Source organism: Tripterygium wilfordii, chromosome 6, assembly GCF_013401445.1.
Source record: "Tripterygium wilfordii isolate XIE 37 chromosome 6, ASM1340144v1, whole genome shotgun sequence".
NCBI classification, from domain to species: domain Eukaryota; kingdom Viridiplantae; phylum Streptophyta; class Magnoliopsida; order Celastrales; family Celastraceae; genus Tripterygium; species Tripterygium wilfordii.
Window position 1 is genome coordinate 990,879 of NC_052237.1, and position 16,558 is coordinate 1,007,436.

Genomic DNA, 16,558 nt, shown 5'->3' on the forward strand with positions numbered 1-16,558 from the left:
GAGCATCTGTATCACAGATTTTGGGAGGCAAAGCATGACTGAATCCTGATTTTGTCAAACAAGAAGGGGATCCAATACAAGCGTTGTTGGTGAGAGATTTGTGGCTGGGGAAGCTTTTTGGAGCTAATTGGTCTTCACTTGCTTTCGCATCTACTTGTGAATCTACATGAAACAATCCCATCCTTAATACCTCAAAAATTCTTAAGCTTTATCCTTGGGGATTACTAAACAGATGCATAGTTTGTAGCACTATCCCCCTTGATTCTTCCTGAAGACTTGCCTTTGATGGGTTCAAGCCCTTTCACCAAAATCTTTCTTATTGTGCCTAGGACATTATTTATTTCCCAACCTCACAAGTAAAATCTTTCCTTTTGTAGATTGATATGGATACCAAGCACGTTGCTTCCATTAACAGTGGAGCAGAAGGAATATGTGCACGTGAGTCTGTGGATAACATCTACACGTTTATTCAATAAGGATAAGATCAACAAATGACTATGATTACAAATAAATTTCACCCCTCATTTTAAAAAAATTCCATAAAGGAGGCTCAACCCCAAAACACGAAAACTTATATGGGCTGTCTTCATTACAACAGAACAAATAGAGTAAATAAGGCCCAATTGAGTAGGTTCAGCCCATCACGTTGTATTGCTCGCAAGCCCATTATGTCCCTACTGCACAACTGGGCTATAGCCGAGAGAGAGAGAGGAGAGAGTACCGAAAAATCTCTCGACTAGAGGTCACAGTCGCGCAAAGCCACGCGTCAAAACCTTAGCGGCTCCTTCTCAAAAACATTTCAATCCCATTTTGTCACACTAGATAAGCTACCCGTGGATCTCTCGCATCTCCCCTTACTTTCACTGTCTTTTTCTTTGTTTTCCGAGGAAACGAGAAGGAAATCAGTATCTGCAATGCAATCTTCCTTGTGGATTTTCTCTCCGGCTGCTCTATGAGCTAAATTTTACTGGAAAGCTTTGAATCGTGTCTCTCTTTCAGTTTTAGTTCTCTCTTCTTCTGCGTACTTGCACGAATATAAAGAATGGCCGCGGTTAGCTCTGTTTCGTTCTCGGCATTAGGTCAATGTTGTAGTGAGAGAAAAGTGTTCAAATCGTCAACGCGCTCTCTAGCTTCTAATTTCGAGGGATACCGTTTCCGTACTAGGTTACTCTGCTACTGCGTGCGCGGTAGAGCGTCGAATTCGACTCCTCGTGCGGTTATCCAGTGCATGTCCGCCAGTACAGGTATTCTTTACCATTGCTGCTACTTATTTGGCTTCTCAAAATTTAAGAAAAGAGAATAAACGTTCTAGCAGTTGCCATGTTTGTTTCGGTTCGCTAGATCTTTTAGTGCGGGAGTCTATGTAAAATTTGAAAGTTCTAAATCGAACATTAACTCGGAAACCAAGCATAGTACGATTTGAATCGTACTTGTGACATTTATTGGCTTTTACTGGTGAATTTTTCACGTTTCTGCAAATTTTGCATAGATTTAGACTGCTTTTGGCCTGGTACAGCATGTTTGTGTAGTTCAACAAATGGACTAAAATGTTTCTTGTCTCTGAATGTTGAGATGAACATCTGTATGGCTGCCATTTAGCTTCCGAAATGATTTTGAAATCTCTTGTTTATGATCATTACCATTGTTGTTGAGTTATTGACTTGATTCCGCTATTTTGAGGTTCAAAATTAGGAATCTCATGGTGATAAGTGCATCAGCTGTTGTAGCTTGTATTGATTGTTATGTTGTAAATCCCGATTAAGACAAGTGAATCATGAATAATTCAAAATCTGATTTGCTTCGATTTTAGCAGTTCTTTTATTTGTCTACACATGTTTTTTTTTTTTTTTAAATTTTTTTCCTTCCTTCCTTGGTTGAATTTTCACTCTAGATTTGTTTGTTTACTTTAAATTTTAGATGTTCCAACTGTTGCTGAAACAAAGATGAATTTTCTGAAGGCATATAAGAGACCAATCCCCGGTATCTATAACACAGTTCTGCAAGAGCTGATTGTCCAGCAACACTTGATGAGGTACAAGAGGACATATCGTTACGACCCTGTGTTTGCTCTTGGTTTTGTTACTGTATATGATCAGCTAATGGAAGGATATCCAAGTGAGGAGGATCGAGATGCCATATTCCAAGCATACATAAAGGCATTGAATGAAGATCCAGAAAAATACAGGTTTGTCTAACGATTTTTTTTCTTGTTTATTAGGAGCTGCCTTTATAAGTAACTTAATTCATCTGTTTACAGAATGCCAGAGATATATCTTCTGAAGCTAAAACCTATATGCTGCTAATAAGATTGGGGAAAAGACTAAGTCTCTCGTATCATTCAAAATATCTGGAAAAAGAAAAAAAGAAAGTGTGAAATGAAGCCAAGATAGAAATGATTTGTGCAGAGGACTTGCTCTAACTACAGTGTTCTGGTCAAAGGATAGAACTACGGTGAACTGAATGAGGTTTGGTTTGGAAACTGGTCTAGATTAGATTTTTTCTGGATGGACTGATCTTGTTAGGTAAAACAACTATTTGCACAAACTCCTATATTGGCGGCTGGGTCAGGGGGAAGAGAAAGATGTACTCAGCCTTACCATACAGCACAGAGAGGCTGTATGTAGGAATGAGCTTGTGGACCTCTAGTTTGCAGTTAAACAACTTTACCAGTAGCTCTCGGGTTCGCTCTTTTGGAAACTGTTCTAGTCTAAAGTTATGCTATATTGTATAAGAGAGTTGCATTCTGATCATGCGTAGGGCTGGGACTGGGTCGGGTCGGTTGATTATCGGCCCGACCCGATCAACCGACTTAGCACCAATTCTAAAACCATTATCGGCCCGACCTTTGTGGGTCGGGTGATGGTTGGCAACCGACTTTGTCGGTTGCCCAATGGGTCGGTTATTGGTAACAACCGACCTCATGCAAGTCTAAAAATCTGAAATGAATAACTGTAAAATTGCTGAGCTGCATAATGCCAAAGATGAACAAAAGTTACAAAACAGAAGCACATATATGCTATTACTGTCTAGTATCCAAGATTCCGAGTTATCAACCACAGGTCCACAGCCACAGTGACAGGTTCACTATCATATTCCTACCAGAGGCAACTCAGGCAAGTTATCAACCACAACCATAGCAAGCAAAGACGAAATCCCAAATCTCATCCCAGTCAAAGGCGAAATCCAAATCCCATCCCCAAACAAAGACAGCAGTGGTACCACCTAATTTGAGAGCCAATAGAAATTAAACTAACCCAAATAGAGATTGTGCGAGTCTACGAGACAGCAAGAGTGCGAGAGCGAGACTGAGGGTGACCGAGTGAGATTGAGTCTCTGACTGAGAGACGTAGTTGCCTTTTCTTCTCTTCTGGTTCTGGGTTCTTAGCTTGAGTGGAGTATTGGAGTTGCGACTGGCTTGAGTGGAGTGGAGTGGTTCTAGGGTTTGTGACGCGTGATGTTTGATTGTGTGTGTAGTCTTGATGACTCGATGTCGTATTGTTGTTTAGTGATACATACAGGTCACTTACTAGTGCTCATGTTTAGTCATTTAGATTTAGATTATTAGTGAATTTGATTAACAAATTAAGTACTTATTAGTTAATTATAGACTTGTATAGCATACCTATAACTATAGTTTGTAATATGTATTAGTCAATTAGACACTGATACCTTAATGGGTTTTAACTTTTAATTGTTAATGAGTTAGTTAATTGATAATAGGTAAGTGTTTATATACTAATATAGTAATATTTGGGCTTTTGACCCAATTTCATAAAATAGTCGGTTGGCCGATATTATCGGCCAACCGACATCTAGGTGTTATAGGAACCATCAACCGACCCACATATGGATGGGTCGGTTGCCATTATCGACCCGACTCAGTGGGTCGGTTGACGGTAGAATACCGGTTGCCGATAATGGGTCGGTTGACCGATAATGGCCGATAATACCGACGGCCCTAATCATGTGCACATCTTTGCTCATAGAAGCTACATTGCTATGAGAAAATTATTGTCAAGCTGTCCCAGTCCCCTGTCCTTCTCTGATCTTCTCTCCACTATAAATTCTTTAGATGATCCATTTTAATTATTTGTGCTCTGATTGCATTGAAGTGAAGTCTTATCATTCTATAACTTTGCACTGCAGAGCTGATGGACAAAAGTTGGAAGAGTGGGCTCGGGCTCAGACTTCCAATTCATTACTAGAGTTTGCAGCGAGAGAAGGAGAAGTTGAGGGGAAACTAAAGGACATTGCAGAAAGAGCAGGGAGTAAGGAAAGTTTCAGCTACAGTCGTTTTATCGCTATTGGGCTGTTTCGTCTCCTTGAGCTTGCAAATGCAAGTGAACCAACTATACTGGAAAAGGTTGGATTTTGTGTTCCATCTGCTATCTTTTTCAATGTGTCTAACGTGCAGTGTGGATTCATTGATTTCATTGCTTTAAGTTAATTAATTGCATGGCCCTGCAGGACAATGATAGCATTGTGAATCTGCTTTAATGCACTATTTTCAGTTAGAGGGGTTTGCTGGGTGATACTTGCTTAAAACATTTTCTCTTTACTTCATGATTTTTTTTTAATCTTGGCAAAGAACATATTTGAACACCTTTGTGCCTTGGGTGATATTTGCTTAGAATGTTTTCTCTTTACTTCATGATTTTTTTTTTATCTTGGCAATTGGCAAAGAATATATTTGAACACCTTTGTTCCTTGCAAGTTCTCATTGCTTTTCATTTTAGAAAAGTATTTTTCTAGGGTAAAAAGTTAGCCAGTATTTGTGTTTGTTTGTGTACGTTATAAATTGATAGAACTGACGGGTCCAGTCTTAGTTTGTAAAAATTGAGGAATCTATTGAGCAATAGTTTTACATGGGAATTGGGATATCTTACTTGGTTATTGAAGGTGCAAGAGGCCTAGTCAGAAAATAGAAGAATGGGCTAAGAAGGTTCTGTTATGTAGAAAAACTTTGGACAATGGCAATCCTGTGATTGATAAATGGTAATAGGGCTGCACACATGTTCTCATGCCTATTTGTCTCTTATGCTACATGAAATTATTTTCTGTTCAGTCATCTTTTGGTTTCCGCCAAGCAGACTGATTGGGAAAAAAAACCTAGTTGCTTAGGTTATAAAGTTTTTTTTTTCCCTGACATGTGCCTTTAGACATGATTACATGTGCCTTTTGACGTTATTAAATCACATTTTTAACTAGATGTGGAAAATCTTTTCTAGACCCATAAACTGTGATATTCATCCGCTAGAGGAAAAAGTTATGATGCTCATTCTTCTAGCTCAAATCTAAGCTGACCCAATATAAGGTGAAGCTGGGTTATGGGTTGCCTAAAACCAACCTGGGATTTTTTGTTTGGAGTCTTCTTTTGGTCAAGCATGCAATATATATTATTATACACACACATAGTGGAATACTTTTTACATTAAATAATTGAATCAGTATGTTAACTCCTAGCATTATTAAGTTTCGATGGAGAAACTTATTAAGAAGGTAAGAATAATGCAAGCATGCTCAGATGATGGCTGCACATGCTTTTTATTTATCTACTGTTTCTTCAGGTATTGAAATTTGTGACAGTTGTGTGGTATATCAAAAAGGCCAAGTTAAACCATGGATGACCAGTGGTATAAAAGGAACTATTAGATAGAGGACTGGATTGTGGATACCATATATATGCACGTACAATTCACCCAAACTAAACGATGTAGGACATTTATCTCTTCACATACGTGATGGGGCTGATGCATTTTTACTTCTGCGTTCTAGTCCTGAATACTGAAAGACCCGCAATCTTCTATAATGTCTTAAGGGATTATATAAGGTCCTCTTTAAAAAGGGCTTGGATGAACTTAAAGGGGCCTTTTGCTTGAAGACATCCCCTCCCTGTCTTAGACTAATAATCCATACCTTTTCAATAAGCAAGAATTATTCCATAGGATTTTTCAGTGTCCATGCATGTAATCTGACATATTCAGTCAGATGTGAGGCTCTTGATATTTTTCACAGAAATGCGAGCATCTGGCCTGTTTTTGGAGATAAAAAACTGTCAAAAATATTTTGAGGAGCTTACAGGATGGACATTCCATCCCAGAGATACCTACTCCCGTATCTCCTACTCACAGGAAAAGGACGAAACAAATATGATCTAACGAAGAAACCGAGTACCGGATAAGAACAACGCCTTTCCTAAAAGCTGGACTACCTGAGACTCCTACCTCTACTGAGGGCATGGCCTTAGATAAAGAACTGAACTCATCAATCAGTCAGTCTAGAGCCTTCTTGTTTGAAGGATTTGCTGGTCCTATCGTCGATGTCTTCTATTACTGGCTTTGCCTTCTTGTTGGGGATGTAATTCTTTTTGGAAGACTGTTTTCAAGTTAATTATTATCTCATGCGTGTGATAACATTTATCAACTGCACAAACCAAAGTCGGTGCGTCCAAATGAATTTCCTGAAAACAATTATATGATTCTTTTGCTGATACATTACATTTTCTTATGGTTCCATCAGCTTTGTGCTGCCTTAAATGTCAGCAAAAGAAGTGTGGATAGGGATCTAGATGTATATCGCAATTTGCTCACAAAGTTGGTTCAAGCGAAGGAGTTGTTGAAGGAGTATGTGGATAGGTAATGTCACTACTTTATTTCATAATATTTTGAACTAATTTTTCAGATCTAAGCCTCCTGCAAGATTTATTTATTTATTATTTTTTTTGGGGTCGACGGGGTGGGGGGCAGGGATGCAAATATTGGTCTGTTCCGGCAAGAGAAGATTTGTAAACATCATAGTTTCACTGTTTTCTCATTCCTGAGCCATTCTTCGATTGCTTGTGAAGTCTTAGAATTGCTTTACTTTGCGCCTTTTATCCCTTTTTCTTACCCATAAAATGGGTTGATCCCGATTATAATTTTTGCTTGGAGTTGTTATGGCATGCTGATTATTATTATCATCATCTCCTTCTTTCCAGGGAGAAAAAGAAACGAGAAGAAAGGGTTCAATCACAGAAGGCTGATGAGGCTATCAAAAAGTGTGTGGGAGAATATCAAAATGCTGGTCTGTAGTCCATCCCCTTCAGCAGTTCACACCACATATGTTGATTCCCTCGCATCTAATGCTATCACAGTTCTTTCTCCCTTTTCTTGAGGTAAGAGTTAGTGTCTGTGTTTTATTTATACGCGACCATTACGTCCCACAGTTCTCTCCCTTTTCTTGAGGTAAGAGTTAGAGTGTCTGTGTTTTATACATATGTGGGCATCACATCCCTTCTGGGATATCCGGAAAACCAATGTGTAGTTTACTATTTTAGATTTGATTGATCTCTATGGAACCTGTCTACACTTCCATAAGAATATTACTCTATATTGAAACAATTTTTTGTCCCTGAAGTATTCTACCATCCACAAATACTGCACATGATTTAGTACTATTCAGAGTCGGCAAAATTGTCAGTTAAACTCCACCTCTTTCTAGTCTTTCCTTCCCTCTGGTCTCTACCCATTTTTTTGTGTCAGGCAGCTCGTCGTTGCTTTAATTTCAAATTGAGTGTGAGATTAAGTCGTCAAAATGGTAATTTCCACTTATCTTTTGTTGTGTTTTATTCCTACTTTTGCTGACAAGTACGTCTCATTAGTAAAGCTAATTAGTCTTAGCAAAATGCCCCAAGGTGCATGGCCTGCAATTGGTATTGAGCATTGAAAGTCTGATGGAAAAATCAAAACTACCAAGCTCTACTGCGCAGAATCTGTCAGTTTGGCGTGGCAAATTCTTGTCATATGAATTGTTGGCCCACCATTGCTGATTCTACATGAATAAGATCCCGTGTGCTAGTTCAAGTGAGGCATTTTGGATTAGAAGGGATCAGACACTGGGACGGACAAATTCTTGGCCCAGTCTATCCGGTTGGGCAAGGCGGGGCCCATTGGTTTGGGCCTTCTCATTGCCTGCGTAAGTCCGGCCCATGTAAAGTTAAGCTTAAAGGTCGGACACTGGGTTGGGCAAATTCTTTGCCCAGCTAGGCCCATTGGTTTGGGCCTGTCTATGCGTTAGGCCCGGCCCATGTATAATTATGCTAGAAGATTCGACACTGGGCTGGAGAAATTCTTGGCCCAGTCTATCGGGTTGGGCTAGGATGGGCCTTCGGGTTGGGCTACATTAGGCCCATTGGTATGGGCTTTCTCCGTGCATAGGCCCGGTCCATGTTTAATTAAGCTTAAAGATCTGACACTGGGCTGGGCAAATTCTTGGCCCAGACTAACGAGTTGGGCAAGGCTGGGTCCATTGGTTTGGGCCTACTCCATGCCTACAAAGCCCGGTCCATGTATAATTAAGCTTAAAGATCCGACACTGGGCTGGGCAAATTCTTGGCCCAGTCTATTGGGTTGGCTAGGCTGGTCCCATTGGCTTGGGCCTTTTCCTTGCTTAAGCCTGGCCCATGTATAATAAAGCTTAAAGATCCAAATTTTGCCCACTGCCCAAATTAAGAACTGTTATGAGGCCGGGCCCATGGTCTAATTTTGCCCAGACCCTCAAAAATCAGCCTGCTCAGGCTGGACTTTTCTAGCCTACTTGGCCCATAACGATGTCTCTTTAGCTTTGGAATTATGTAGGAAGCTAATAGAGCCCAACCACTGATAGAGCTAGACTGGGCCCAATGATTGGGCAACTAAACCTGGCCCATGTATAATTATATTTTCAAAACATACTTAAAATTCATAAAGCTTAAAAGTTAAAACTCCCAAATTACGGCCACCCAAAAATAATCCGGGCCTAGAATTGTGACCTGACCAGGCCCATGGTCAAAGTAATTTTGCCCAGACACGGGCTGGGCCCCAGGGGCTTTTTGGGCCTCTTGGCATGTGATCAGGCCTCTTTGATGTCATGTAGGAATTAATAAACAGTGGGTTATATCCAATGGGCAATGGCAAATGTGCAGCAATAACCAGAGTAAAGAGAGAACAATGAAACTCTACAACTAAGACTAAAATTACTAATTTTAAAGGATAGATTGACGGGTTTAACTGAGATGAGAAATATCAACCTCATCTGGAATCTTGAACGTGTCAGCTGCACCAAACTTCCTCCACTCTTCTCCTCGTACAGAGTCTTCCTCATCATTACTTTCCTCTTCCTCATCCTCATTACTGGTAGGTGTTGAGGGATCATACACACTTTTAGACCTACAATCATGGGTGGCAAGCATGTTTACCTGACCAAGGTGGGATATTTCTACCACAACTGTATCGTCATCGACTGGCAAGGGTTGCTTCCATGGTTCTCCATCAATCCTCATATATGTATGGTCAGCACCACCTTTGTGAAACTCAAAGCGGATTCGGCGTGCCTACGCAGGAAGCAACCAGATTAAAGACATAATAAACAAAATGTACAGTCATTTACACAATCAACGGTACATTTATCATCCACCACTAGTTCATGGCATTTTTTCTCGCACATGAATGAAGATGAAATGAAACTCCGGAAATCAGCATTGCAATATTGAAGTTTCTGCCTTTTACCTGTGCCAGTCGAGTCCCGTGTCCCTTTGGAGCAAGCAAAACAAGTCCATGCCAAGCGTCTCTAAAACCAACAACCTCAAGAAGTCCATCATCTACAAATGGTGGAGTCAAGTCTCTCTGCAACATTATAGTTGAATCATATGTGTGCTAGCAAAAGATATTTAGCAAGAAAATGTTTATTTCTTTTATTGAACATAAGAATTAAATCAGCATAGAAAATAGGGCAGCAAGAGAATGATTGGAACCAACATCACGCAATTTCCTCCTATTTGGTGTTCCCCAAGGATTCAGTCCACCAGAAAAGCTGGGCAGGTTAAGACATAGAATTGACCTGATGCTGTTTATAAGAGAAAGGAGAAATTAATGTAAGTATAAAGAACACTTTTTGTGAATGCACAACATTCAAAATCACAATCAATAGCCGAGAAATTAAATATCAGTTGATTGTTTTTGCTTTTAACATACATAAGGAGATGTGACCAATTTTAATATATTTGAATGAGTTGACATTTCAAAATGAGAGTGAGGAAAAGCACACAGTTCCAAAGAAAAGCAACAAAAATTGTAGTTACGAGAATGAAATATACGATCAAGAAAAATTTTCAGGAAAAAAACTTATATAACTGCAGAAATAGCGGAACCATTAAGATTGACAAAATGCCCTTTCAGATCGCTTAAGTTAATTTCGGAATAAGCATACTGTGAAAGTATGAATCCTTCCAGACTCGAAGGAAATGCGTTGCATAGAAGATATTCAAGTACTGACACTTCAATAGAATTGAAACCTGTCAAGTTCAGTCTCTTTTTCCACAGCGGGACTTTCATCTTCCCATCTGCTTAAGCTCTTGGAATAGATTGCATTTTACAAAAGAAAATAAGTAATTATAGAGAAGAAAAAACTGTGGTCAAAAACTAAATGCGGTCAAACTGATGTATTGTACCAATAAAGCGTGTATGTCTCTTCCTTTTTTATATATATATAACATATATTGATTTTATAGATAGGAAATAAAATACATAGTCAGGGAAATAATGAGGTGTATATCACTTGTGTCAGCTCTGTTGCATCATATTACAGTACAAGAGAGAACTGCAAGTTACAAACAAAAGTACTAGCACAGTAGAAATACTATCAGCCTATCACAAAGAGCATTACAATCCCTATCTGAAGCATAAGCTGATTTTGTCTACCAACTGCATTCCAATGTATAGTCTCATATATAAATAAGTTTTATCAACAAGCTTATAGATAGTCACGTATGGTCAAAAACCATGTAGAATAACCCCTAACTTCTCTGGTGACTTACCTGTGAGGTATGTGGAGGTCCTGCCATTGGCCCTGTCTTTTCATAATCTTAACCTTTGCCAGCTGAGCTATGTTCCTGCACTTGATGCAATTTACAAATCGAAGAAAACAAATGAAGTTATCCTCAGAAACATTTAACACAGAACAGTCGAACAAGAAAACAGTCATATCATATGTAGTCCAATTTCCTCCAAAGCCAAAGACTGAAATTCAGCTTTGCACAACACTTTATGACATTAACATTCATCACGCTAATACTTGACATAAATCTGATTGTCTGCATGAACTAGCTTTCTTTAATACTCTTTTTATGTCCTTCCTTACTTTACGAAGGTATGAAAAATCTAGGAAACGGCTTAAGAAATGCTTTCAGATACTTAAAATACGGCATATTAAACACAAGAAAACATCAAATGAATGGAGGACAAGCGAGAATAGTTCCTTCATCGTATGAATAGTTTAGACAAACTCACCGTGATGAAGGATGAAAGAGAGAAGCACAAAACCACCCTTGTGTGCAACCAAGCTTAGCATAGGTGCTCTGATTTTAAAGATGAAGAACAATAAGTGACAAATATCACTGATAGCAAAAAATAAAAGTCATTTACATTTCAAGGGTTAGTCTGGTCTTAGTACACTATTTCATTGGTAATCCGTAACTAACAACAATATTCCAAGATCAAGACTCAACCTAAACAGGGCTAAGTTTGCAGATAAGACTAAAGCCTCTTCAATTTCAAATGATATCTGTTATATAACACATTTCACTAACAAGAAAGAACAAGAAAAATTGAACCCACATTTTCATGAATCACTGTAACCGTTTCCAAATGTGTAGCAATACCTGATTGACCAATTGATTTTTAAACTTTTCCGGATGCAACTTTCGCTCGGAATGAAATGCATATGATACTTGTGCGTCCATTCCTGTAATAGAAGAGTATGAGAAGTTCTTACACCAGAGACTAGTTTGACACAGAAAAAAGGAAGCTACTGGCCTTCAAAATGTATCATCTTATATCTTCCCAAATAAAATAAACCAATAGAGCTAGAAAGTAAAAATCTTGTAAAACTAAATTCTCCATTTCAATGTATGATAATAGGGGAATATTCATAGATCCAAAAAATAAAATAACTGTGGCTTCAAATTGACACTCACAAAAGAATTTTACTTATTCACTTAATTTGCTCATGATTCATAATGATGTCAACTGGGAAAATTGTTTCAATGCCCATAAATCTGAGAGACAATACAGTTTCTTGAGTATTTGTGACCAGAATGGGAAAACTTGAACAATGATAGAATAAAAGTAAAGTTCACATATAAGACAGTATAATGCGTTAAAGTCTCATTTCGAAAAGCAGAAATGAACACACTCTTTCACCAGGAACAGTCTTTGAGGAGAGTCAAATAGATTCCCAAGTAACGACTTCAACATTTGGCAGGGAAAGTACTCTTACCCATGCTGAAATAGTTCCAGAATCCCCCACGGAATGTGTGGTAGCCTTCCTGAGGAGTAGAGGACATTTGATCATTAGAATTTAACACAATACATCAAAATACTCAACATGAGTTTGGAAAGGGAAAGTCAAGTAATATAAAGATTTCAAAGTAACTTTACCGTAGGCAATTGTCGTTCCTTTATATCAGTATATTGCTTAACAGAAATCAGAGTTTTGTCCAATTAAAATCCATTTAAAACTCAATTTTTGTGTTTAAGCTGATCGCATTTGATTTTGTCGTTTTGTATCATTCAAACAAAATTGGTCACCAGATGAAGCCTTAGGACTAAGGCCTTTGAAGAAAAAGTGTCTCCACTGAGCTTGTCCAAATGTCTGAGATCTTCAAATCAATTTTCACTATGCCCATCACTGCACAAGAACTTAAATTATTCTTAAAACAGGGGACGAACCAAGATAAGGCAGACCTGCAACGGCTGTGTTATGTTGTGACAAGGTGCTACCTAACTTAGATCGTCTAGCGGGAAAAATTCATCAGTAGTCAAATATAACAGAGTTAAAGATTGGCATCCAATTCAGTGCTGCCACCTAATCTGGCATAGCAAGAGAAAGGTTTTTCGCTGTCGTACAGCATGATGTGTAAAATAAACAGAATCAACTTTGGTTTTTTTGTTATTAAACCTCTAGTACATGTCAAGATTTGTAAAGAGTTCCACCTAGAGGTCTTGAATTATAATCTAGTATGACAACTGAGAGAACCCCTGTAGGAACCGGGACAATGCTTCTGTAGCATAAAATTACAAAAACTGAGAACTGATATTCAAAACATAAAAATGGCAATATTGAAATTTAAAGAAGACATTTACACACAAAAGATACGGTACAATTTGATGGTGGCAGGGACCAAGAAAATCTTTCACAAGATTACTAAATGCAAAGGCAGACTCCAACAGTTGTAGGTCTACACAACAACGAACCTTTTACCCTTTCTTGAAAAGAGGGTGGGTGACATTGTTAGCTGAACAAAAATTCAGTCTTACCATGTTCAGCTCATCATTTAAGGAAACACGTTCAAATGCATGCAGAGAATGTGGTAACTCAAGAGGAGCAATAGGGTCACAGGAACCTTCTTTCGGAGTTCTCATCCTCATGAGAATATGCCAGCTGGATAACAAAAACATTATCAGTGACTAACAGAGAGAAATGAGGGAATATAAATTTACAATTATAACAACACTAGAAGCATGAGGCTCCCAGAGTGGGTATTAATTTGATAACTTGACTAAGCTAGAAGAGATTTTCTATATATACTATAGCATTTTTTACCAATAACATTGAGGAATCAAACCAATACAACCTTTCATTTATATATATCTGAAAACATATGCAAGAGTTTGGCCAGGAAGGGAGGGAGAGAGAGAGAGAGAGACTTGTCTATTTTCATTTCCTTTGCTTTGAGCACTTGCTCCAAGAAAGACTCCACAGAGTGACGATCGGTCCCAGGATTTTTCTTGCCCTGTAAGTGAGCAAAGTGAAGGCAATGAATAATTGATTACATTCAATAGTTACACACTTACTCTACTTGACCAGGATCTACTACAATCATTATTTCATACAAGATTGAAACTTCTAAAATATTTACATTTCGACGAATCAACCATCTGAGATATTCTATGTCCACAGTAGCATGGAGATTTATAGTCCAAGCACATACATGAAAAATCATGATACTCTTAAGAACCTAGAACCTGAACCCCACCAAACCATCTATTAAAAAAAATCACAAAAAGAGAGAAAATATATATACACTGGTTAAAAAGTAAACAACTCTCGTGTGCAAGACTCCCGTAGAGGGCGGGAGTCAGGGACAAGCAAGATATACGTAGGCCTTCCCCCTACAAAATATGTGGAGAGGTTGTTTCTATGAATTGAACTTGTGACCCCTAGGTTGTACCCCCACAACTCTACAAGTAGGCCACATAGCTGCTTGTATATATATAAACTGGTGAAGCAAAAAAAAATATGATACATTCGCATGAGAAATATTTTCAAATTACAAAGTTAATCAACTTTCTCAATCGAGAGTGCATTGAGTTTAAATAACAAAGATAATTCCCACCTCTCACAACAATATTTTCTATGCAGTGAGGACACAAATTAAAGACAGGCGCACTTTACCCATCCAAAGGCAAATGGAAGATTGTTCCCTGTTCCCAATGGCACTGTGGCTATTGGTGGAGGGTGAGATAATTTGAGATCGCAAACAACCCCAAGAAGCCAGCCAGCCGTACCATCACCGCCTGCAACCTAATTTCAACAAGTACATATTAGAAGCCTTGCACAAATTCTTTAGAGAAGTCTAGTATGAGAAATTGAATGCCTTAAATCGGAAATATCAAGTTGAAAGTAAATACCATCTCAACTTACTATAATTCGCAACCTCTCTTGAATTTTAGCAGCCAATTCATCACCATCATTCTTGAGTCTTTCAAGATTGACATAGATATTATGTAGAATCTTATCAGGAGCATGCTCCCCTAAATCATAAACCTTAGACAACAAGCAATAACTATAAGATTACTCCAATCAAAGCAGCTGTATAACTTCAAAATTGTTAGATTGAATTAGATTTGTCCATAAGCACTCATATATTAGTCATACCTGATGTTCATTGAGAACAGAGTGATACGTAACAAGAAGCTCCCCACCAAGCTGACCACCACTTTTAGAATTAATAAACACAAGAACGGGGCATTTTGGTGCATCTGGAACACTTACAACCTCTGATTCAGGTACAAGAATGTAAGTTGGGATGAAAAATTCCTTCAAGTTGGGTCCAGAACTAAAATCTGCCATTACTGCATCCAGCTGCACTAGGCCCAGGACAGTTGATGATCAAATGGGGAACAAGAAATAATTCAACAGTCATGTAGTCAACAGTACACCCAAACCTATAGCATAATCTTTTCCTCTATAAGACTGTAAAAAGGTAAACAACTCTCGTAGACAAGACTCTCACAATGAGCAGGGTCAATAACAATATGACATACACTATGTACACAAACATTACCCTACTGAGCCTGTTTCTAGGATTTGAACCCGTGATTTGTAGGTTGTGCCCCTACAACTCCGTAACTGGGCCCTATCTCCAGAAGACAGTCACAGAGGAAATATAAATTAAGTAAACACAAATTAAACGCAGGTTATCCTCATCTGAGCTGCATTCCTCTCCATCAGATGAAGCTAACATCTATCTACGAAGATCATGAGCATTATACATACAAGTTCCGATTCAAGCGATTCTGTTTGTAGCCGGGAATTCACAGGAAAATCTATCAAGATTTTGAACGCTATACATATAGCGTAGAATTCAAATGATTCAACCGAAAAAACTCGGTTTCGTAGATAAGAATTCGCAGGAAAATCTATCAAGATGAATAACATCATACATATAGCGTGGAATTCAAATGATTTAACCGAATGGACTCTGTTTGGTAGCCAAAAAGTACAGGAAAAATAGAATAACATTCTGAAAAATTAGTTCGCCTTCGTCACAATAAGACTGAACAAAAATACAAATAAAAAACCAGTACACTCAATTCCAGAGTGAAAAATCAACAAAATCATACCAGTCCTTGAAAGGATCAACGACAATAGATTAAGAATTCGCGAGAAGAAGACTAGGATTTACCTGGAAAACGAATTGATACGAAATCAAGTCACTGACAGATCTGATTCGAGATGCCTGTTAGAGAATTTAGATGTAAAAGAAGCGCGACTCGCGCTATTTTAATCGTCTAAAGAGGCAATAAAAGGGAAGCGCTGACTGGTTCACAGATATTTAAGCTTTAAGAAATCAAATAGCATGTGGATTGCGAATGCGAAAACTTGTGAAACGTGAAACAGGCGGAGAGCACGAAAAGTAGATGGAATATTTTGGGATCTTCAGTGGGATTTGGAAACCCCGGTAGGAGGTTTTGTGATGAAGACGAGCTGACGTCAGAGTCCACTTGGCAGTGAACCATGGGGTCCCCATGACCCCCCATCTAAAAAAGAAGGGGCGGAATTGTTGCGAGGATGGGAGAAATTTAACAGTTCGTGATGGATGCAACAGATAAACAGAAGATGGATTAGTTGCACCCGAATTAATTAAATACACTCAAAAACCTCACTCTAATAACATCCCAATTGATCATACTATTTGCCCCAAATTCTTTCCCTCCTCATCTCTCATTCTCTTCTTTCTCTCTCTAAACTCAAAGCTCTC

The 16,558-nt window shown here is 38.5% G+C and overlaps 2 protein-coding genes across 2 annotated transcripts; one reads left to right on the forward strand and one right to left on the reverse strand.

Moving 5' to 3' along the window:
• The first annotated feature begins 823 nt into the window (after positions 1 to 823).
• LOC120000008 (protein THYLAKOID FORMATION1, chloroplastic-like) lies at positions 824 to 7,413 on the forward strand. The gene is made up of 5 exons (XM_038847870.1): positions 824 to 1,244; positions 1,918 to 2,185; positions 4,147 to 4,363; positions 6,520 to 6,635; positions 6,977 to 7,413. Exons 1-5 carry the CDS (start codon positions 1,043 to 1,045, stop codon positions 7,068 to 7,070), a joined length of 897 nt encoding a protein of 298 aa, XP_038703798.1. The 5' UTR covers positions 824 to 1,042; the 3' UTR covers positions 7,071 to 7,413.
• A 1,471-nt stretch (positions 7,414 to 8,884) lies between these two features.
• Positions 8,885 to 16,275, reverse strand: LOC120000007 (diacylglycerol kinase 5). The gene is made up of 13 exons (XM_038847869.1): positions 15,983 to 16,275; positions 14,953 to 15,159; positions 14,719 to 14,841; positions 14,470 to 14,598; positions 13,722 to 13,807; positions 13,332 to 13,455; positions 12,292 to 12,340; positions 11,675 to 11,757; positions 11,304 to 11,371; positions 10,832 to 10,906; positions 9,774 to 9,861; positions 9,525 to 9,641; positions 8,885 to 9,349 (listed from the first exon to the last, which is right to left on the reverse strand). The coding sequence occupies exons 2-13, from the start codon at positions 15,145 to 15,147 to the stop codon at positions 9,023 to 9,025; spliced, it is 1,464 nt and encodes a 487-aa protein (XP_038703797.1). The 5' UTR covers positions 15,148 to 15,159; positions 15,983 to 16,275; the 3' UTR covers positions 8,885 to 9,022.
• Between the last annotated feature and the right edge of the window lie 283 nt (positions 16,276 to 16,558).